Source organism: Echiichthys vipera (assembly GCF_963691815.1).
Source record: "Echiichthys vipera genome assembly, chromosome: 20".
NCBI lineage: Eukaryota > Metazoa > Chordata > Actinopteri > Perciformes > Trachinidae > Echiichthys > Echiichthys vipera.
The window spans coordinates 8,610,149-8,635,123 of record NC_139845.1 but is presented as its reverse complement, the minus strand read 5'-3'; the positions used below and the strand labels follow the sequence as shown (position 1 = coordinate 8,635,123).

General features: G+C 42.2%; 2 protein-coding genes across 2 annotated transcripts in view; one reads left to right on the top strand and one right to left on the bottom strand.

The window, feature by feature from the left end:
• Positions 1-24,975, top strand: part of snd1 (staphylococcal nuclease and tudor domain containing 1) — a 180,058-nt gene that overhangs the window by 77,521 nt on the left and 77,562 nt on the right. The gene's annotated exons all lie outside the window — the stretch shown is intronic.
• lrrc4.1 (leucine rich repeat containing 4.1) lies at positions 6,000-9,396 on the bottom strand. Its single transcript, XM_083934784.1, has one exon. The coding sequence runs from the start codon at positions 9,391-9,393 to the stop codon at positions 6,529-6,531; it is 2,865 nt and encodes a 954-aa protein (XP_083790910.1). The 5' UTR covers positions 9,394-9,396; the 3' UTR covers positions 6,000-6,528.

The window sequence follows — 24,975 nt, the reverse complement described above, 5'->3', positions numbered from 1 at the left end:
CACACTTGAGTGGTTCTCTGCATGGCAAAAATAACTCCAACCCAGCTCCCATTCAGTCTCAGTTTTATCAACATGATCTGTAAATTCATATTTATACACAATCTGTAAATAAATAAATAAATAAATAAATATATATATAATCTGTTGGCATGCACCTATTCAACAGTATAGCCTGGAATTCACTGGGCTCATTGCCAACAGTATACTGTGATAAAAAAACTTCCTCTGTCTCTGTTGACCTCAGTTACGACAAATCATTCCACCAGCTGGTCACTGGATATGGCAGTTTACATTAGGTTTGCACGGTCAGAGTCAGATGCACCAGCAAACATCAACTTGTCACAGCTTCCTCAGGTCCACCAACACTTTCCACACCCTAAGCCTCCTTTTTTAGTGTATATAAGATGTATTCTCATTATGACTTCCTCATTTAATCAAAGATAACGTGATAAAGCCAAATACTTAAGAGTTAGTATTCCTCTTGAGCTGACTCAATCTCTCTTTTGTCATAATGAGCACGGCTTTGCTCTCTGCATAGTTAATGTTCTCTCTCCACCTTTGACTCTGCATAGCGTCCAGCTATATTTGACATTAGGACCGAACAAGTCTCTGGCCCTGACTCATGTTGACTCACAAGGCAGCACGCTCCCAGGCCTGCTTAGAATAGCCTTCTGTCTGCTCCACTAGCACACTAGCTAGTTCTCCAAAAAAAATAATATCCTTGCACATGCACTGTATAGCAAACACTCCTAGCATACATTTGGGATGCAGATTTTAGGTAGGATCTGTAATCAATTGTTGGCTACAGTATGTTAAATATTAAGAATCGATAAAAGCTTAGAAAATACAAATGCATGAAAACACAATGAAAGCAGATTTGCATGGGCTGTTTAACCACACCAATATGCAGCAACTAAGGAAACAAACCTAAACATTGAAATTATGCAGACTTTACTGAGAACCATAAATCACATGAAGCTCAACATGCAATGCACTTGTTCCTATCAGTGGAGTGAGGATCCTACAGAAAGAATGCATGTAATGAGCAAAAAAGCTAATAGACGAAGAAGCACCTTTTTATCACTGTATATTGACAACCATTGTGCTAAGTTTTAATCACAGGCTCTGGTCAAAGATGGTGTAGTAAATAACTAAATTGTATGGAAATTCAGCATTAACTTCAGCCCCATGGAACACCTGCATGAGTTGAAACAAGGTCCCAGGAATGCTCCAACATATTTTTGTAGTCTTATTCTTGATCATTGTAAAAGATTGATTGTTTGCCAATATTAATCAATTAGAATTGCAGCATCTATATACATTTTAGCAGACACTGATTAGTAAAATATAAAAGACTCTTTGACAGAAGTAGAATATGTTTTAAGACTGTTCCCGTTGCTTTACTGACAGATCTGAGCAAAGGAGCTTTAGCTGATAAATGGCTGATGATATTGAGGCTTTAATGCCTACTTTATTGATCTTGGTCATTTTAATGGAATAACACTTTATTACAACCATCTTCTGCGCCTCAGTGCATAGTAATTTACAATGAGAAAAAAAATCTAATTAAGAGATTGCATCAAAATAATTGGGTTTCAAAATTTCCTATAAAACCCTTTAAAGTTGCAAATGAGCTCCTTCCATAAATGGAATGGAAGTAAAAGTATATTTGTTTTTTTTGCTTCTGGTTTAAGGGCTATGACCTGTTAAATTCACACTGAAAACACGCACGCATGCACATGGCTTCACTCTGCAGTCATCGTCCCCACAGTTCCATTTGCGCTGACCTCTTGATCCTCCCCTCCTCTCTACTGTCATATTCACCGGTCTCCCTTCCTCAAGTACCCCCAGCGGTCAAGTCCATTACTGGTATCAGCACTTCTTATCTGCTGCACTATGCTATGGTAACATCACACACCATCTTCCCCCTCCCACCACCACCACCTCACCCCTTGTGGTGCAGTACAGGCCATTCACCAATCATGCAGGAGCCATGATGTCCAGGCTATATATCCCCCATTCCATCTGTAGCTGGCACTCTTGCATCACATTTGCTCAGTTCACTCCTTTCCCCGAGTGCCTTTGCTCTCTTTTCCTCTCACTCTAGCTGCTTTTTCCCCTCTTTTGGCAGCTCTACCTCTAATTATTTTTCTCTCATTTTCATTTCATTCAAATATTACTTCCTCTCTGCTTCTTTTACTGTATTTTTTTACTTCTTTATTCTCCCCCCTACTTATCTTTTCATTGTGGCCGGATTGTCCTTTAATGCCTCACTCCGTCACCTCACACTTCCAATTCTCATTTCTTTGAGTCTCCCAACAATACTACTATGGAGCATCAGCCACATTATCCAGTCCTGCAATATTTCTTTGGGTCATCTTGTTTTTTTTCTCTTCCTGTCTGCTCTTTGCTTCAGCCTGTTTTCAGTTTTAGCTAAATTTCTCACTTCTACTTGCTCCCTAATAACTTCTTTCTATGCTTTCCTTCCCCCTTAAATTTTCTTTCTTAGATCTAAATTTCTATCCCACTTTATCTTCTTCCTCCTTTAACGCTTATCTTCCATCCTTTCAGTCCGTCCCTCCCTTGGCTCTGTGAACCGTGGGTAAATAGGCGCATCTTGCCTTGCTTCCTCTTTCAAATGGCTTCATGATTGCTAATGAAGCATACAGAGAGGGAAAAAAAAGAAGATGAAGGGATGGAGGGAAGGAGTGTTTCCAATGGAGACCGGCCCTTCAGTGCCTGCCTAGCTGATTGGCTGATTGATGACCGTGTAGCCATGACTGACTGATTAGTATGACAGAGCCTTTTATAGCACAGCTTACTGTAATATGTGACCACATAGCACAACATACTTCAGTATTGAACAGTATAGTGTAGCATTAACTCCACCCGGCTATCCCATATTGAGGCATACGCAATGAAATACCGTATGGCCAAGCTCACAATGGAATGCCATAACACCGCTTAATGCTTAATACAGTACTAGCATCTGTTCATACAACTGCTCCCAATCCGTCTAACCCATTTACACTGTTCACTTAGATATAACATACCGATATGTTCTTGCTTTCACTTGTCTGAACATTACTTTCATATGCTTCACAGAAAAATTTGGAAATCACTGTCTGGCTTTGTATAGCTATGGTATAAAAAAAACAATTAGAAGTAAATAGCAGTTGAGTGGGAATTGAATGCATGCTGTCTGATATTTGAGCCAGCGTAGTCACACATTGTCTTTAAAGTATAAAGTTGGTGTGTTTGCATGTGTTTTTTTTGGCACTTTGCTTTTATTGGGAGCTGATAGTATTGGAGGCAGACAGGAAACAGGGTTGGGGGTGGGGGGGTAGGGCACGTCACAAAGGTCCACGGAATGAAACTGTGGCCATTGCAGTTATGTGGTATACGCCTTTACCATTCGGTTACCAGGGACACTGTGATGGCCACGTTAAATGTGAAGTTTAGATTATTCCTCTTGCTCTCTCCCTATCTCTTACTTTTTACTTTCGCTCCCTCCATTTCCCTTTTAACCCCTCCTTCATTATGCAGTTGTTGTTGTTTCTATGCTCCATGTTTGATTTTGCCCAACACACAAAAGAAAACATAGCTGGTGCAAGAGACACACATACATGGACACATACAAACAGACTTGCGATGTCTGACCTATCTAGCTCATTCATGCACCTGTAGAAAATGCTCGATATTAAAAATGCTGGCTGAGTCATCAACAGACATCGCAAGAAGGGCAGGTTAGCGAGAGCTGTAGTTGATTTGATCATAAATAAAGGAGTTTTCCCTAAGTGACCAGTTGTGACAGCCCTGGGTACGCTGCAGGGGGTTATATTTACCCCAATGTGATAAAAATTGTTAGAGGATAGTAAAATTCTCTTTTTAGGATAAGCCACTGATGCAGTTGTGACCACTTTGTATGTTACCGCACCTATAGCTTGACCTAATATGCTGTTTATTATATTGCTGTTAAGGGATAAATGTTTAAATTTGAACTTTCTCTCAATATGTCTCTCTGGTCACACCTGTCTTTACATTCTTTACAGGCCAGGTGTAAGTAATGTTTTAGTTTCCTTTTTTATAGGATTCAGTTTTCTCTGTGATATATTTTTATGCTTCACTGCACTCTTTTTCCACCCATGTTTTAACTAAAAAAAAACAGTCTCTACTCATTGGGACCATCGTATCCATCCAAGCCTCGTAATGTAGCAAAATATTAGAGGACATTTAAATGTTACATTTACAAATGTTTTCTTACTCTACAACCTTTGATGTTTTCAAGCACAAGCCATCCTCTAAAATCACTTAATGTCATAAATAAAATAATAACAAATAAAAAAAACTTGAACAATGTACTCATTCTTCCTCTTCAGCTGTCCTCTTGATCCGCCATCTCTTTATCTATCTCACACTCCCTCTTTTTTTCACTCTCTAATTTTGCAGAGCTGAAGTGTCACCCTCACAAACACACATATCACTCTCCTCTACTGAGAGCCTCTACTACAGAATAACAACACATCACATCAGCTCTCAGCAAACGTCTTTCTTTTTCTTTCATATCTATTCATACATTCACCCTTTTTTACTTACTCGATCTCAAATGTTAAAACTATACAGTGTTGGAGGGGCAAACCCTGATTTTGTGTCCCTTGGCCCTCGCAAATACTCTCCGCAGGTCTCCATTTGCCACACTTTTTTGATTATTTAAACTGGTGTCGTCAACTACAAACTAAGCCATAGTTTGGACTATGGATCTGATAGTGTCACATATCTCTATTGGATAGTTATTGTTTTATGATTTATGTTAGTTATTTTAGAATTATACAGCTTTATAAGGGATAATGAGAAAGCAGTATCTGTGCACCACACAGCTTGCATTCACTACCCTGGAGTTATTTTTTGTAAATTCTTTGTCATCTCTCACCTACATTGTGCCAGTTCCAAACATGTTATTCTTTTACATCACCATTATTTTTCTTTTATCATTGAAATGGACCAGTCTGCTTAAAACACTGTCCCCAGTGTTGTCATTAAATTAGAGTTACAGTAGAAAGAATGGCAACAGCACTGCGTGGTCTTTAATTCCACACACTTTGGTTTCTGAAAACAGACTGGCTCACTTTTCAAATACATGTGTACCTACTACACTGTGTAATTTCTATGTTATCCTTCTTTGTTAGACAGAGAACCATGGGGCTGTATTATGATTGAGAGGGGTGATATTGTTGAAGATGAAAAATGCACAGTTAACAGCGAGACCCGAATGCATTTGTCACCATAAAAAGCCCCCATGCTGATTGATGAAGGCACAACAGCTGGCAATGCAATGAAAAGTGAAATGAGGATCTATATTTTTTGGCAAAGTGCAAGACAGTCTTAACACCCCAACAGCATTTCACCTTAATTTATCACCCTCTTCACTCATTAGATATACATGATTAGTAATACCACTTTGTAATGTAGAAATGGAGATAGGTAACACAATCTGTTTGCATTTTTGAACAGCATTATGTGATGAACATTTCAATCCACATATGTTGTGATAGCACATCTATACTTATACTATAGACCATTGCTTCATCTTTTAACATCTTAAAACATTTCTAGAACTAAAGAACCCAGATTAAATACGTGGTTTTGATCAGCCACACCTTGATGAATCACCATGAAACAAACACACTGGTGGTGTAAAATAGAAACTGAACAAACTCTTCTGTTACGTATAAAAAAAAAAAACGATAATGGGTGTTCAGAGATTTTTAAAAACGAAGAAAAGAATGAAAAACACCATCCACTTCTGCACCGTGAGTCATTCAGCACACATAGGGTTAAAGTATAGCTGCAGCGTCTTACTGCAGTGTCTAAAGCATTTGGCTGATCGTTACAGTATACACCAGGAGAAGAAGTGAAGGGGAAAAAACATTTCTTTCTAATACTTCCTTTCTTCCAAAAATCCTTTTTATTGCATTTATAACATTTGGCACAGTACAAATTCTTGGTGCTTTTACAAGATAAACCTGTAAAGATCAACACTGACCTTTTTACGGTTTTTGTTAAAGAAAGTCTTCTCAGTATAAATATTTTTTTTTCGTATCACTGCATTCTCTTTAGCATGGTGTAAAAATCACACAGAATGCCCCCTTTTAAAACAAGACTACCCTCATTTGTCAAAGTCAAGACAGCATCTTAAACAACTCATTGTTTTAAATAGAAGTTACAAGTTAGAAAATAGTTTCAATTTCTTTTTAATATATGTTTCTCTATCACCAGCCCATGGTAGTTTCAATTTGTCCATATATATATTTATTTATAAGCATGTACAACAAGAAATCATCAGTCTTTTTAAGTTTGCACTCACTGTACAAAAAAGTAGTTCCTGTCCTTTTTTCGTTGTGCATTCTATTGCATGATTTTATGAGGACATGACGAAGGGGGACAAGGGAGAGTGGTGTGTGGGAGGTGGGAACCTAGGGAAAGTAGTTGGAGCCTTTTTTTTCGGGGGGGGGGGGGGGGGGGGGCTTTTTAAATCTGAGTCTCCTGCACCTTCTCCTTGGTGTGAGTCTTTATGATGAAGGGCTCAGCCATTGCTGTGATGGTGCTTGGCATGGTTCGAGGCAAAGAGTTCCCAACATTGTTGTCTGTCCATTTAGCCCCATGGCCAGATGGTTTATATGTGTTATATTTGGGCTTTAGAGTGCTGTAGTCCACTTTATGGGGGCTGTAGTCCACTTTGTGCGGACTATAATCAAGTTTAGGTCTCTGAGTATGTGGACTAAAATCAGACTTGAAGGCGCTGTAATCGGCTTTGTGGGGGCTGAAGTCAGTCTTGAAGGCGCTGTAATCAGTTGCAGTCTTGTGGGAGGAGTAAGGGTCCTTGGGTTTGTAGTTACTGTCAGTTGTAGATCTCTGGACACTGTAGTCCATTTTGGGTTTAGGTTGAGTGCTATAGTCAGGCTTAAATGGGCTGTAATCAGGTTTAGGTCTTGGGTGAGTGCCAAAGTCTGGCTTGAATGGACTATATTCAGCTTTAGGTTTATGCTGTGTGTTGTAGTCCGATCTTAATGGGCTGTAGTCATGTTTAGGTTTTGGTTGGGTGCTGTAATCTCGTTTGAATGGGCTGAGGTCAGTTTTCTGCCTAGGATGAGTTCCGTAATCTGGTTTGAATGGGCTGTAGTCTGTTTTAGTTTTTGGGTGAGTGCCAAAGTCTGGTTTGAATGGGCTGTATTCTACTTTAGGTTTGTGAGTGCTGTAGTCCGGTCTAAATGGGCTGTAGTCAGGCTTTGGTCTATGAAGGGTAAAATCCGGTGTAGATTTGTGAGTGCTGTAATCTGGGATGAATTTGTGGCTACTGAAGTCCATATTTGGCTTGTATGTGGTATACTCAGCTTTCGGCTTGTGAAGGGTGAAATCAGGCTGGGGTTTGTATTCAGCCTTGGGTTTGTGAAAGTTATAGTCAGACTTGTGGCTGATAAAGTCCAGTTTGTGTATGCTGTTATGGTCCCGGATTTCAGGCAATGTGAGAGCCGTCTCTTGAGCTGCAGACGCTGGTGGAGGAAGGTCCTCTTCATCCACCTGGATAATCTCCACAGTGCGGGCAGCTGCCACTGTGCTCCTCTGCTGGTGTCGCTTCCTCAATTTGTAGAAGGCGATGAGCATGACAGCAGCCAGCAGTGTTACCGCTACAAAGCAACCTATTATGATTTTTGTGGTCTTCATTACATCATCCAGGCTGGGGCCAGACTTGCCTGGTTTGGCAGTGACACCTTGGAGTCCTGGCACCACAGATGTCTTTGCTGCACCAGGTGGGCTGTCAGTGCTTTGCAGCAGCACAGTTGGGGTGGAGATGAAGACTGGCTGAAAAACAGAAGGAGAGGCAGTTGTGGTTGTTGTCCCTAGGCCTACCCCTCCTCCTCCAGCTACCCCAGCCCCTGCTGCAGCAGCTGTGGTCGTGGTGGTTTTAGGTTTGGGCATCTCAGTAGTTGGCCCCAAGACCTCCACAGTCACTGTGGTGAAGTAACTCAAGTTGGATGTATTTAGCTCAGCTGCACTCACATTGAGGTAGGCCGAGGCATTTGAGTTCCCAGCTGCATTGGACACCATGCAGGTATAAGTGCCTGTGTCCACTGCCAGGACATTTGAGAAATTAAGGGTACCGTCATTCAGGACTGATATTCTTGGGTGACTGGAGGCATGTGTCAGTATAGTCCCATTGGGTAGAAGCCAGCGCACTGAAGACATTGGGGCTGTGCGGCAACGAAGCTCAGCCACTCGGCCTGCTGAGATGTTCAAGTCCCTTGGTGCATCAGCAATGAATGGCGCAGAACACTGAACAGCAGCGCCCTCACCTTGGTCCACCTCAACCAACTGTCGACCTCTCATGCTGGCAGGTGAGTGACAGCGTCCACAGCAAGTTGAGTTAGTAGGGATGTACTCCCTCAGCCAGCGTGCTAACCATACAGCCTCACACCCACAGTTCCAGGGGTTATGGTGGAGATGGAGCTCCACTAGGTACTTGAGCGGGGAGAATAGTTCATGTGGCACAGCACTCAGGTTATTATGGGCAAGATTAAGCTCCACCAATGAGGATAGGTCATCAAAACCATTGCGCTCTATCACTGTGATTTGAGAGTTCATCACCCATAGCTTTTTCAGTGAGCGCAGGCCTTTGAATGAGCCTGGCTTTATCTCTGGGAAGTGATTTTCAGAGATCTCTAGTTCCTCCAGACCCTTGAGCGGACTTAGGTTTGGCATATCACCCCTTATGTTGCACATGCCCAGGTTGAGGTACTTGAGGTTTTGTAGGCCCTCAAAAGCTCCTTCTGAGATGTACTCCAGTTTCCGCAATTCTCCTAGGTCCAATCGCATTAGGGAGGGCACCCGGTTGAAGGCGTAGGAGGGGATACTTTCAATGGGGTTGTTCCTCAGCCACAGTTCTCTTAGTTTAGACAGGTACTCAAAGGCCCCACTGGGCACCACGGTCAACCGGTTGTCAAATAGCTCCAGTGTGTTGAGGCTGGTAAGTCCATTAAAGGCGCCCACCTCAATCTGCCGTATGGCATTTCGCCCAAGCTGGAGCACCTCAAGGTGGTGCAGGTGGCGGAAAGAGTCAGCCTGCACCGCCTCAATGGCGTTTTCCATTAGATTGAGGTGTCGCGTGTTGGCAGGAATGCCAGGGGGCACACGGGTGAGGCCACGTCGGGTGCACACCACCTTCCCCTGCTGATTACTGCAGGAACACTGCGGTGGACAGCCCTGGGGTCCCTGAGACACCGCCGCCCCCGCCAAGGCCAGGGAGGCGCTGCTCCACGCTCGCGCCATCAGGAAGACTACACAGAGCAGGGCGGCTTTCCTGGCACGATGCACAGCTACCCGCCCCAGGAGACTCATGATGTGGCACGTTCATAATTCAGCATCATCTGGGGGGGAGGATGGGGGTGTTTGGGTTTGGTGTTTGGGGGCTTTGGGGACGAGGGAAAGTAGCTGGTTCGCTGATAATAGTCTTTAGGGGGGCGGAGCAAATGAGTCAAGGGAACTGAGCAGGACAAGAGGAGAATGTGGGTTTTGGGCGCTTGCTAAGGGAAGAGGACTTGACCTATCCTCAAGTAAGCAATGCTTCTATTCCCATGAACTGTGCTCAGGGGCAGAAGGAGAAGGGAAGGTAGAGGGGGCTGCTTTTTCTAAAACGTGTGTATGAGAAGGACATAATGATAAATTAAGCAACCAAAGACTGTGTTACAAGACAGAAGGGAGGGTTAAAAATTGATGCAAAGAGGGGTTGAAACACTAGACACCTACCTCAAGTTATTATTACAGGTCCTTGAACTGAGATATATAGTTTCCCTCCTGTTTGCATTCAGAAAGAGCTGTGGTGTTCACATCAGATGTATGTATATCCCAAGAGCAGCAAAGAAAGCCTTTTTATATTTGCTCTGTTAAAACAGGTTTCAATGCCAAAGAGCTTAACCAAGATGAGCCCTTTTGTAAATCCACACATCCAAAGAGAAAGGTTCGAAGGCCCTTCCGTGAGTGTTTTTTTTTTTGCGCTCCCTTGTTGAAAAAAAGAGATAAACAAAGATTGCAGATAGGAATCCAGTCAGGCTCCCAAAGCAGCAGTGCTCCCTTGCTTGCTCCTTGCTGTCGGCTCCTCTTCTCTTGCTTGTCCTTGGAATCCGACAGTTGATTCCCCTGCTAGACACCTTACCCAGGTCTCCATAGCACAGGCGACCACACAAACAACGCACAGTTTTTTTTTGTGCGCCAAAAGCAAAGGCAGATAGGAAAAAAAGAGGGAGGTAGGTGGGGGTGGGATTGAAGAAGGTTGAATGAAAATTCCACAGTCCTCTCCAATGTTCTTTGCCTTTTGTTTACGATGGTTAGGAGGAGAGGTTGACAAGCTTGGGGGGGAAAAACAGCCCCCCTCCTCTCTGTATTCCTCTGTTCACTTTTTAGTGGTCAATCAGTTGGTCGGTTGGTTAGTCTGATAGCCCTTCTCCCTCTTTTCCTTTCTCCCCCTCTCAATGTGGCGTCGTGTCCACTTGATTTTTCTTTCTCTTTTTTTCTTCCTCAGAGTGCTCGACGGGGGTTGAAAAGACTAGGCGACACACACTGCCTTCATTAGCTTCTTCCTCTTCTTAACTAGCCACACGCTCCAGCCTCGGCAGCCGCGGTGGCGACAGCAGCAATTGCGAACGCACACACACCATCCCTGCGAAGCACACAGCAGCAGTAGTGAGCACACACAGCAGCAGCTGCAGCCTGCCTCCCTTGCACTTCCCAATAATCCGTCAATTTCTTCAGAGGGGGAGTGGGGTGGGGGATGGATGGGGTGCTGGAAGGAGTGGGGGTGTTGAAGCCGGGGTGATCGAGGTGGGTTAGAGGGAGGAGGGGTGGTGCGCAGTTTCTCCTTCCTCTCTCCGGCTTGTTTCTTTTTTCTTCTTGTTTTCCAGTTCTTTTTTTTTTCCTCCTCTCCTCGTGGTGATCAGCACCCCCTCACTAAAGCAGCGTCCGGCTAGGGAGAGGAGCAAGACAGGGAAGGCAAGCGCTGGGTGAGCGCGGCTTACAGGCGTGACGTTAACAGTAGCGTCGATGTGGAAAGGATCTGTTGTAGCAGCAAAAGAGAGAGTGTGCGCCGGCTTGGATCTCTCTCTCTCTCTCTCTCTCTCTCTCTCTCTCTCTCTCTCTCTCTCGCTCTCTCTCTCTCTTTTTCTCTCTCTCTCTCTCTCTCCCTCTCCCGCTCCCTCTCCCTGTTCTCTCTGCAGTGTCCTAAGGTAGTTGGGTGAGCTCAAAGCACTCAGACCTTTTTAGAGATCTACCTCTACCAGTTTGCTCCTGCTATCCTCCGCTCCCGTTTTTAATGCTCACAGTCTCTTGTTCTGTGCCTTTCTGGGGCTTTGTTTGGCTTAGGGGGATAGACAGGCTGTCCAAGCAAAAGGCAAAGATGGACAGTGGCATCCCCACAGCACCCAGATTTTAACCCCCTCCTCTTCTGCAAAAATCCAGCCATTCCAGCAAGACTGGCAAAGACTTTTTAGCGTCGCTGTGGTGGCAAAGGCAGGCAGATGGGACACTGTTTCTCTCATTGGCTCGCTTCCTTTCTCTTTCATGATGCCCGGTCTCCTCCTCTTCTCTCTCTCTTATCTTTGATTTTCTTTAACCTCCTTTTGCTCTCACTATTTTCGTTTTGTCCTTTAATGGGAAAGAGAAGAACAGGAATGGACTGCTGACGCATCCTGCTCGGAGCAGTGCTTTGGTTTGATGCAGTGTGTTTTGTGCATTAACTCCCCCCTACCCACTCCACCTTCACCCTCCTTGCTGTCTCTCCTTGATGCTCACTCTTGCTCCATCACTGTGTCACACTACTGCAGGCTTCATCTCTTTAAATACAATTTCCTACAAGTTTTATATGACAATAAGTGTGATTTAATCCACATGCATATCGATCTATCTCTTTAGTGCAATGAAACAAAAAGTTTAGAAGTAGTTTAAAAATTTGATTAGGTTACTTTACTATATATTAGATAGACTTTGACTTACTCTATGACAGGAAGCAAGAGCAGTATATGATATAAAACCAAGACTTTTCTGCTCTGCGTCTACACCCGTTACCTGTTTATCCACTCTCCACCCCCCTTTCATCATTTATGCCTTTACAGATAGTTAGATGCCTCTAAACAGGCAGGCCTTAACCCTCAATTTGAGCACAAACTGTCGCTTCAGGAAGCACACAGCCATAAAGGTCATGGTTAGGAAGGCAAACAGGAGAAAACAAGAAATGCTTTACCTTCCTGCCGCAGGAGATGAGGCAAAACAAATTTACCCCACTGTCCCATCACCCCTCTATTTCCAATGATTTGTACAAGCCTTATGTCCATTAAACTAGGAAGCAGCGTGAGTAATTGATGGTTGGTAAAGCTAGCTGTGTGTGTGCGTGCGTGCGCTTGCGTGTGTGCGTGCATGTGCGCGGGTGTGTGTGTGTGTGCGTGTGTAAGCATGAGGGAGGAGAGAACGCATGCCAGCTAAAAAAGGTCACTCTGCCTGTAGCGCAGTACGTTATTCCCACCGGCACAGGGGTATAGAGCCAACTCCTATATTATACACACATACTTTCTCCTTGACTTCACTGCAGTTGAATAAGAATGGGATTCAATGAAGCACATGTAACAGTGAGGTAGCAGCCACCGGAGTATAGAGGGGGATTTTCCTTTCTATAGACAGAAAGGCTATTTCCTTTCCTTTCCACAGGGATTCCCAAGCACCACAGCCATGTAGAGGATGATATCAGAAGTGTGCGGCACTACTGCGTTCTCGCAAAAACATGAAATAATGCAGGCATATATTTAAATAAGTGCGCAAAAGTGGATTATGATACAAATACACGATGTGCATGCAGCACATGGGCTGCTCAAAACAGCATCATCAAGCCAACAACAAATAAGGTTTGTGGTTATCTGTGTGATTATTGATGACAAAAATCAAATGTAGTACACTGTGCACACTGGCACCGCGAGCTGTGTGTGTCAGATGGTGCACTGTGCTCTAGGTGTGGTGTGCCACCATTTGATGAGCAAGTGACCCAGAATGAGTTCAGGTTGTGCTTTAACCACCCAGCACTGTACATCCCAGACTACAATCTAACCAGAATCATCCACTGACCCATAACATGACCAACGCTGCCAGGACAGCTCTCTCTTGGCCCTAATCCTGTCTATTTCTCTTTTTCCTGTCTTTTCTTTTCTCTGCCAGTGGAGACACTGCTTTCTCACTACTGATGGGAGCATGGGTCATGGCCTGCCAAACTCTGTGATGCTCTACTGACCAAAAGTGGTCAACCCGTTGCTTTATAGTTTGATCCTGGCTCAGAATAGCCAACATTGCTTGATGGTCAGCCAAAGTCTGTGATTACGGCAAGGTTTTCTCAAGGTCCGGCATGTGCCTTTGTGTGTGTGCAACATTCCTGAAACCGGCAAAGGGGTGAACCAGAAAAGTCTTTGTCAAACTAGCTGCCTTTTTAAGGGGTGTAACTGGATTCCAAGTTGAATTTAATTTGATGGTTTAGGCCAATGTTTAATTTGTAAACCTGGCTAAACTGTCTAGAGTATATTTCAAGGTTTGCTAGTGTATCCATACATTATCTTGACAAGAAGAGTCTTGTCAGGCCTTACCTTCGGGACTTGCTGACCATTGATGGCTTGATGAGTTGTCAGATATGTGGGACCTTCACACAGTTATGCCAGCCCTGTGTCCCCTGCTGTGCAACCCCCTGCACTCCCTGTTTCACCCAAGGCTCTACGGAGCCACCCCCCACCCCCTGCATCAGGCCGAGAGGGCACTGGGTGTAGTTTGAGGGTACTGGAAGACCTACTTTGGCTCAGCTTGTCCGCTAGTCAGCCAGTAAGTTCGAGGGGTATATGCAAACATTACAGAACCCATCCCCTGGGGTGAGTGCTAGCAAATCTGGGCTGCGGCCAGTCACATGTAGGTCAGCAGCCTGTGTCTGTTTGCATGTGTGTGCGTGTCACTAGTTCCATTTGGGTGAGTGGCCTGCAGTATGGTATAGCAGCAATGACAAGTTTAGGAGTGTGCAGTCGAATAATAGATCTAATGATAATGTCATTGCCTCTGCCATTGCCAGGATCAAGGATTTACAGTGTAGGCCCTTGGGGAATCCACATATAATTTTCTGTTTGTGTGTGAGACAGAGATATTTTTTCAAGGAGACAAGAGGTACACTATTTTTGGGCTCGTCTTGTGCTTCGAGAGCTATAACAAATTCTTTGCATACATTGTGTGGGTGAACGAACATGTCCTCTGAGTATCCATTAATTGGTAAGTGATTTGCCTACTGCCCACCTTGGCACAATGTTACCAATTTCTTCAACCAATTTTTCCAGGCCACCATACTTAAATGTGTCCACACAGACAACACACACAGACATCCTGAACTCTACTATGCTGACCTTGAGGTAAAGGACCCGCGACTAGACACTTCCTTTCCTATTTTCATTTCAATTTCCAGGAATTAATACCGCAAGAGATTATGTCTAACACACACAGACACACACACACACACACTGCTATCACTGTCCCAGTAAAGGCTTAAACTGCTTCATGGGGATTTTTTTCTTTTTTTCTGTGTATCATTTTTCTCATCACGCACACAAACACACACACACACACACACACACACACACACACACACACACACACACACACACACACAAATCATATGCCAGTGTATGAAGAGGTTAAAATAGGCAAAGCGGTATATTAGTGGTTCTGTATTCCCAGGTTGAATGAGTGTTGAATGAATGTTGTTTCATCCCAATACCTGCTCGGTCTTGAAAGTCTGCTTTCACTGATCTTGTTTGGCCTCCACTTAACACAGCATACAGATATACAGTAGATAACAATTTCAGCATCATGCTACATATAACATCCTATGCCATTTTAATTTAATGCTTTTCTGGGGGCTTTTGTGACAACGGCGGGTTAGGTTATTCAAACAATAGAAAAAAATTAACATCAATGTTTCATTTAAATTCACTATTGCTTTTAATCTAGACTATCTGGCAATGAAGTGCTCTTCCATTAATACATTAAATTCCCATTCTCTCTTTCCATGTTTGCTCTGTCTAGTTGTCTTTTGTCTTAGTGTTAAACTTTTCCTATTCTCAACTGGTCCCTTGCCCCCTTTCTTCGTTCTTTCTTTCCCTCTCCTCCTTCGCTTTGCATTTGCACTCTTCTTTCAGTGCCTTTGTTCTTGCCCTGTTTTCATTTTTCTCACCCCCATTTTGTCTGTCCTCTTTTTTTTTTCTTTTGCTGCAGGTGTTCTTCGGTCCTCCCCTCTGTCTTCTTTCCCTCACTCGTCTTCTCTAAATTGCTACTTCTTACAGTGTTCCTCTGTTTGGCTATTTGCAGGCCATTCTCAAGTTAATTCTGTTTGCTCATTCTGCATATGTCTTTGTATGTGACAGTGTGTTTCCTCTCAAATGAGTGCAATATGAGTTCATGGCAACTGAAGGCACGTGATAAAAGATGAACGTTTTCACTGCTCTTTTTTTTTTCTTTCATCCTGTGTTATTCAGTGTATGAGCTTTGCTAGCAGTCATTGTCTCCAGACTAATGGGCTTCATTATGTTGAGCTGTGTTCATATTGGCTGCCAGAGCAGGGATTAGCCCTAGCGCTGTGTTAGCTGGAAGCAGAAGAAAGATACAAGCATGTTAGCACTGTTAACCCAATCATCATGAGCCAAGATAGATAGAAAGGAGGAGATACTGCATGCACATTTGGAAATGGAAGTGTATTAACTTTGGCCTGTTGACATTTAGAACATTGTCAACCCTGTTTTCACCAATTACCTCCACACTTATTTTTAAGAATGGAATTTAGAATTAAAAACAAATATGGATGCAGTATATCATAGTACCAAGCTTATAATATGTCCTTTATACTTTTCTTGGCATATGCTAATGCTCCCCATGTCTTGCCTTGGCCACGTCATTGGTCAGCTGGCCTCATTAGGATTCATGGAGCATCCCGGTATGTGTGTTCATCACAATGTTGCCTTGCCAACTGCCAGGCCGTAGGAAATGGATGTCTCTTTCTCTGAGCAATGTGAAGGTAAAGCATAGTAATTCACTACTGAGAGAGCACCTAAATCTTCTAGACTTTTAGCTCCTTGGAAGCAAAGATGCAGTCTTCATTCAGGTCCACCCCTCCCTCTCCTTCTTTTATTTTTATGTGTCCTTGGTTTGGTCAAAACAAAATTCCTAACTGATGAGTTGCTATTCTGCAACTGACAATATATGTGACATTAGTTTTAAGTTGGGCCTTTGCATTAATTGCACTTGTCACAGTTTGCAGTACTTGTTTTTATAGTATTACATTGAATTAACGTCAAAACAGCGATTTATTGGACACACTAACAAATGCTTTATCTTGTATTTTCTTGTCTTGATACGGTACTATTGTCTAGCTTTTTGTGTGTAGTCTTCCTAAAGTATGAAAGTTCTGCTGCTAATTGGATTGGATCAAACATGCATTGCTACAAAAAGCTCTTAGTTTGCTTATTAAACTAAAAATCTTTCTCTCATTAAATCCCTAAATGTTGAAACCACGTTGGCATCTTCAGGGTTCAGGTCTTTTATACTTGTGACCACCCTTCTTTCCTCTCCCAGTATGATACCGTGACCTTCAAATACCCTTTTCCCCCTAAAATCACAGCGACAATTACCTTCTTAACAGTTTTATTTCTATGGAGCTGCTAATCCCAGAATCTCCATCAAGCTTCATGTTGGGGAGGATTAGCCATACTGAGGCCTGTTACTGCACAGACCCAGGGAGGGAAGAAAAGAATGAAACAGCTTTTCATCTTCTCAAATCCACCTGTCCACGCCCAGATTACGGCAGCAATGTCCGGCAGATAAAGATTATTGGCATGCACACACAGAATCTGTTTTTCCACTTCCATGTTTGAGTTTTAAGCCTATTCGTCTACAGTATCTTGCTGTGTATTTTACCTTGTGCTAGATATCTTTGTACAGACACCAGACAGTACTGCAAACCACCTTCCAATGATGTTCCAATGTTAGAAAGCAGACGGGAGTTAAAGAGTGTTTTCCTAATATGCATCCAATTTGGATTTCATTACTGATAGTTGCCTGTCTACTTTATCTGTGTTCTATTGAACCATCTGCTCCCCAATGTGAGAGGAGTATAATAAACACTCACTAATCAAGTATACTTTGAGTTAAGAAGGGTCATTCTTGTGACTTGAACTAACCTTTTACCTGTATATGCTGCAGAAAAAGGATGGGAGTTTGTTTATGCCTGTACAGAAGATTCATTTTCTGTCTATTCTCTAATAAGACCACTCACCTCCCGGCCAGTTATTTTTCCTGTTTAATATCCGCTGTCTCTCTGCCTCCATCATTTCCCCATACTGGGGATTTGAGAGGCCAAGCTAAGTGTGTCTAATCTATGAGCGCAGCCAGCACAGCGTCAAATGTTTGGTGCCGATGTACCTGTAGCTTCCAACAATACAACACTTCAGCAGCTGTCCGCCCAAGCGGATAGGAGACAATGCAGGAGAGGGAGGGCTGACACCCGCATGGGCTTTGACCCCCCCCCCCCCCCCCACCCTACCAACTCCAAGCCCTGTGACCTTGCTTAAATGTGTTTTCTGTAGAAGTGCAATCAGGGATATCGTAGGCTGCAGCTGGGGGCCAGCAGGGTCCCGGCTATGAAGGGAATGGGGGGAGAAGCAGCAGGGAGCACTTTCTAAATTGAAGTCAATAACACAGCAGTCCATTCTGTCAGAGCCAATCCACCCACACAGTCCGCTTCCAGCCACTAAGGAGAGCTGAGGGTAGGATGTCGATTGAGTTCTCCGAAGTACCACTACGCATGGCAACATGTGTTTTGTGTGGGTGAACCGCACATGAGGTGAAATAGTAGCATCAGTGGACGGAGGTGTGGCACCAGTGCTGTACACTTCACAAGCTTGGTCTTGTTAAAAAAGAAAAAGAAAAAAAAGACAGCAATTGTTGTTCCTTTCTGTGTGTGGTTGACAACTTTACAACAAGAATTGAATTTTAAGTAGTAGAAGTAATCTAAAATGGAAAGTAAATGCCCTGAGCCTGCTACATGCAAGTGCTTGTATTCTTCATCTGGCTGTTGTATTAAATCTTGCTAATGCAGGCATATCTGAGACACACATGCCCTCTAATCCCTTTTTGCGTGTTAGCATTTCTGCATAGCTTTGGGGATTAAAACGGGTATGGTTGGCCTGCCCTGAACAGGAGCATGAAAGGAAATTGGTGACTGGCAGTAGGTAGACATCCGGCTGACCTGATACATGACATGAGTTTCCCTGCATGTTGATATGTGCCGTAAGCTTGGTTACTTTGTATCTGAATCTGATGACGACTATATAAAGGTTACTGGCACATTCACACAGCATTGAACAGGCATAAATTGTTTACTAGCTAGCACTTTTTGCTTACTTTTGCTGAGGTGAACTTTAAAAAAAAACAAAAAGTAAATCGGCTGCAGTTTTGTTACTTTCTGACAGGTTTATGCGTGTTTATGCAGTTTTATGATAAAACCCACTTGAGTTCTCGAGTTGTTAGGATTTTAAGCGACCGTATATACATTCCTTTTTCTTTGTATTTGTACGAGAGAATAACTCCGTTATCGGAAGACTGTTCCTGCTGATGGATTCATAACTGTAAAGCACTATCCTTAATGTCAAATTGATTCCGTTCTCCCTGTATCTGGAGAAAAGTACTGCATACAGAGTCACATATGGTCATACTCGGGTACATGCCTGTGGTTTTATGATGCAGTGAGATACATTTTACATGATATCAAGGGAATAAGCTAAATGAAGCACGAAGGGCTCTTTAACTTTTTAAACATACACATAGAGAAATGACATTGCATTTCCACAACACACTAAAAGCCATCTGCAATCTACAATAAGTGCATCACGTATGTTTTAGCTACATTGAATCTCTTACTTTTGTTCCATGTTATTCTGCCAGTGTTTGCTTTTAGATATTTTATAGATCCATGCTGCACACAGACCACTGTCTACTAATCCTCCCACTGGTGCTCTTTCTCTATTCTCTCTGTCAGTTCTCTCACTGATGGCATCAGTCTAGGTCACTTGCACTGTAGTTGGGTGGACAGTGGTAATTTCCCAAGGCAGACATTGATTTCACTTTCATTTTCCTGCCACTCATAGTTTGACATTCTGCTGAAAATGATAATTTAGTCTTGAAACCTATCGCTGTATTTCAGTAGCTTAATTTTATTTTTTTTCTCATTTCAAGTGACCGAACAATAACAAACCATGAGGGAACCACATTGAGGGTTGGTGAAAATATTGCCCCTAGTAATTGGAAAGAAGAAAGATGTTGAAGTCTGTGCTGCTGTAATACCTGTAGATAAGCGTCATGATGTAGGGGGGCCTCCTGTGATCTTCGAGCAACTAAATTATTATTATTATTATTATTATTATTATTATTATGAACATAGCTGCAAAGATCTGTCAATGAATCGATTAGTCCATGGACAGAAAAATAATCGCCAACTATTTTGATAACTGATTAATTAAGAGAAAAAAAATCAGAAAATGCCATTTCCAGCCTTCAGATTTCTTGCTCTTATTTTATCATGTTAAACTGAATATTTTTTTGGTTTTGGACTAACTGATCAAGAGATGTTAAGACATCACCTTGGACTGTGTGAAATTGGGATGGACAGAATCAAGGAAATAATCTATAGATTAATGAATAATGAAAATAATCATTAGTCGCAGCCCTAATAATAAAATACATTCTTGTTTCGCCTCAATACTGCCCATGTGTACATGTGATTCCATGCCATTGCTCTAATGGATATACATAGGTATTTTATTCTTGCTCTACCTTCGATTGCCTCTAAGCTGTGACTCAGATGCTCCTTCAGATTGTATTTTTTTCCTTTCCTAGTTAAACAAACTGCTTGCAAAGCTTTGAGTGCCTGTGTATGCAATTTAATATGTATGTTTTGTCTGAAGATGGCTTTGCTGACTTAACCGTCTAGACACTCTTCTTCCATGGGCTGCCATTTATTTATTTATTTTCTTGTTGCCCATCATCATTCTGCCACCCATTTGTTAGTAGCTCAGCTGTGCACAGCAATAAATTACTAAAAAATTATGAAACCACTAAGACACATTGGTTTAAATTTTTCTTCTGAGGAAGCAATTGAGCTCTCCACTTATTCATTCAGCGGAAACACCATGAGACAACAGCCTTTGGGCATATGGTTTTAACTGTTAAAAAGTGTCTCATTGGGTATTCAGGCAGTAAGTCTGGGCTGCATGAGTGTTGAGCTGGCCACAAGATTGTTGTGGCTGTAACTCTACGGTAGTAGTGGGTTGTCTGCCGTTGCCTGTGGCCACGTTGTTGTAATTGAATTTTGTGTGTGTGCCTGTGCGTGTCTTATTGAAGTGAGCGTTATCCATTCTATTTTGAATTGTCATATTGCACACCTGGTGGTGTTAAAAGCAGGAAATGGTGTGCAGAAGCTAAATGTATCAAGTAAACAATCACATGCTGTTTCTATTCCACTGTGACTGTGTGTATGTGTGTCTGTTTAAAATTTATATTTTTTTTATACAGTACAAGTACATTTTGACACATTCATTGTCATATTATTGCTGGCTGTGTCTTTGCAATATCATATAATTATCCTATACATTATCCTGTAGAATCATACTTGAACTGACAGTCACTTGTTGCTCAGATGCTGTGTTAGACAAAAATATGTTACCATAGTGACAGTACTTACCAAAGACAGTGGCTGCAGTTGCCATAGAAAGTTAGAAAGTATAAACGACAAAAAAAAAAAGGGAATGCATCCATCAAACTGTGATAAACATACTGTGACAGTGTCTAGTGACATCACGTTGGCTTAAAGACATGTCTGATGCCCTTTTGTTCATGTGCTCTCATGAATGACTCAACCTTCCTGCGTATTGTACTGGATTGCATTATATTGAACTGCGTATGCGCCATGGTCTTGGCACGCACGCTTCACAATCCTTCAGGGGTGAAAAAAAACAGTTAAGAGCCTGCTGCAGCACTGACACAAGCTCTATACATGAAGATCCTTTGAAGGGATAAAATGCAATACTGACATTGTTGACTGATTCATGACTGACTCATAGCTATCCTCAAGCAAAGAGAACCCATCTGTGGCAGGAATCCATTTGTTATATTATATGTAATTTGAAAGCTTTTACTTTAAGCGTTGTGAGTAATGTTCACTCGTTTTTTTTTTCTGTCCAGCAGTCATTTAATACGTACAATACATACATACACAATTTTGTCATTTGAGGGATCATTTCAGTACAATTATATCTACTGTATTGTTACTATTAGGGATTTTAATTTATACCTTCATGTGAGTTTTGGGTAGTACAGACCAGTGGGATGAATGAAAATAGAAATGTACTTTTTTTGCTGCTTTCATTGTTTGTCCCGCATCTTCCATTTCTGTGCGGATCTAGTCAGAGCATGTCCTCTCCGAGGTAACGCTGATCAACAGCATCTGCTTTTTCATACACTCTTTCATTACTCTCTCTCTGTCTCTCTCTCATATATATTCCGCAAATATTAGCCCCATTTCGCTCCCTTGTCTCCTCATTATGGAGGTGTTTGGAAGCCCTGTCTTGTTTTTGACACTGATTTCCCTCCCTTTTCCCCAAATGGTAGGAGAAAATCAGTGGAAATGGATGATTGCAACAAAGTGACTGAGAGAAGTGATAAGAAATGAATCCCTTTTGAAACTTTTGTGTGGTTTGGAGGCTCAGTTCAGGGATTTTGATTGGGCTGTACTGGGAAGAATAGTCGGTGTGTTACCTGCAGTAGATGATGGTCAACACAACGCCAGTTTGGAGAAGCAGACAATATCAGTTTAAGTGTATATATAATAGAACATATATTTAGAACATTTTCACAGCTTTACCTTGCTGTCAGGCAGCCATCTCCTTTGGCACTACATTTCTCTATGTATTCCTATGTATAAGAGCAACTATGCTGAGCACTGAATTACTCAGCAGTCCTGCTTTTTGAGTCAGACTTTCTACAGTTTATTAAATAAACAAATGAAGCGATGAAATGCTGTCCACTGTGGAGGATCCCTTAATGATCTGGAGTATACAGAAGAACTTAAGCAGAGGGAGACTCAACAGCCAAAGGTGAGAGAGGGGAAACTTCTGTGGAAAATGGAGCAGAGCTCTGACGGCAAGATAAAGCGGCTTGTATATTATGTCCAAGAGCATGGTTCAGTAATGTAACATGTTCCCCAAAGGTGGGCTTGCTAAACAAAGGTAAAGTTGCAACGTGGTTGTAATCATATTTATTTGACAGCACACAGATTAGATTAACTACTTTGGGTAGGTGCTATTATAGTGTGAGAAAGAAAATAGAGGGCAAATCTTATTTGTAAATGAATCATCATTTTCAGTCTAGCAACAGACTAACTGCATGACTCGTAAGTAGGCATGATTTGATTCAATCAGCCGCCCCAATCTTTCTCACATACACACCCACACACCACCCATCTCAATCCACTATCTCATTTGTTGATCGTCAGTTGCCGTTTATGTGATTGAACCTTCAGAGAGGTTGAATTGGATTGCCAGAATTGAAGGATGATTATATGATGATTCGTCTCCAGGATTTTATATTGTTTGCAGTTATTATATGATCTCTGTCTGTTGGCATGAAAAATTCATTTTATAATATGCTCTTTTAGTGTACCTCACAGTTGCCACCAAGGCTGAAAAGATTCCTTGAAAAAAAAAACCCGTCCTTGGAAGCTTTGTTTCATCAGTGTAACTTAGTAATGTTATAACTGTTGCACAACAACTTACACTGTGGACACATGAAGAAGAGGTGAAATGGTTATTGGATTTGATTGTGTGGATTGCTAAATGGAGGAAGAGAGAGAAAATGGCAACCAGCGAAGATAAAAGGACAGACCAGGTACGACGAAAGAAAGTGTTCAAGGTGAAACAAAACCAATACCTCTGTGCCGTGTGTCTATCCAGCCTGCAATGTTGACTCTTATTTATGCAACTAGTTTATAGCTGCATGGAGTACCTCTTCAGTAGCTCGCCTCTACCACTTTTACCATACTCAAACCTCAACCCTTGCCTAACAACTCTCCAACCAGCCTAGCAACCGGGCACTGCCTCTCAGTTTGACAAGCACACCAACATTGACAAAAAGCGAAGTTGAAAAAATGCTTCTGTCTGCTTATTTCCGACCCTTTTTTCCTCTGCCTCATTCTCTCACTCTGTCAGCCCAGGCATGGTCTGGGAGGACAGAAATGGCTTTTTGAGTGACACAGGCTGGCTATGCCATTTGCCGTGTCAACTGGTGAAAGAGGATAGAAAAGGAGGTGGAGACAAATGATGATGGCCCGGCCATGATTGCCCCGTGCCCTTCTCGCTTTCACCCTCCACCCTCCAGAGGTCATTGAAGTCCAAATAACATAGCTACAATGCCAGACGGTGCAGAAATGTTTTTCACAGTGCTATGGAAGTTTGTTTTTTCTCCTCTGCAATACAGTTTTTTTTTCTCTCATTTTGTTTTCTTTCAGTATTTTTTTTTACACACTTTTAAAATTTTCTCCATGGACCGAATTCATGTGTTTAGATATTACTTGAAAGTAAGGGATTAGGTACTGTAAGCCAGTTGTGAATAATGAACAGTTCGCATTACACATTACAATGCCTGTAGGTTTAAGTCTGTGTCTAATTTGAGTTTTGTTCCCTATCCCTCCTTTGGGAGCGTTCTCCTTTTGAATCAAAGAAAATAAAAATAGTTATGGGGTTGTCCAGCTTCTGATTTTGTCAGGTGGTCCTCATTCTTCATTTTCTTTTCCTCCATTTTGGACTAGAGGACCCAACTCTTTTTTTTTTTTAATGACCTCATCAGCAATCATTGCACTGAAATGTTCAATAAGAAATCGCGTAACCCCACTGTTTTCTATACATAGAGCTATCTATGGCACCCCACCATGGTTTGGCCATTGATGCCAGAGAATCATGAATATTTAAAATTCCATTATGAAATCTTAAATTGATTCATAAAGCTGTGTCAAGTGTAGCATGAGTGAAGAAACAGCTGCTCGTGGAGAGGTTTGACATAGCAAAAAGGTACAGACTCTTGCCTTTTATTTTAACATGTCACCACCTGTAAGTATTTGTATTTTGTTTGGACACATGGCAACTATCGTGTTGCACTTTGAAATGATCCCCATCCTCATGAAAAACAAGCATGCTGGAAGATTGTGTTTAAAAGCCTCAGTCTAGAGGAAAATATCTGCTCTTAAACTGAAGCAAAATTAGTAGTGAAAACATGTCATTGTAATTTGCTCTTTGTTTCTGCTGTACTGCTCAGTGATGGCAAAATAATGGCCCGGCTTTATTGGTTATGTACTCCAAGGTATATGTGAAAATGGATCTGTGGGAAAGCAACGCTGTCATTTTGAGAGGTAATGTGGCTTAATGCCCTCTCCAATCATTTTGGCCACCCCTGAATGTGCTCAATGTGGCTTGACTGCTCCCACCAAGCACTCGCTGCTTCAGGCAACGATTTGAAGATTTGGACTCTTACCTCTCATTGCTTTCCAATACCCTAGGGACTCGAGAAGCTGGGAGTCTCAACACAGAACACAGTTTACCTCTGGGGAACTAAGTGAAAAATGCTTAGAAATCAAATTAAAGTGTCTATTCAAATGTGTCCTGAGCGGCAATTAATCTGGAAGTTTTCACCCCTTTTGTTTCTATTTAAATCGGTAGTAGCTAGGATGTGTGGACCACAAAATAAAAAATATTACAAAATAAAAAACTTGTACAAAGCTATGTTACATTTGTCGTTAACAGCTGTTCAATAATTTACAGCTGA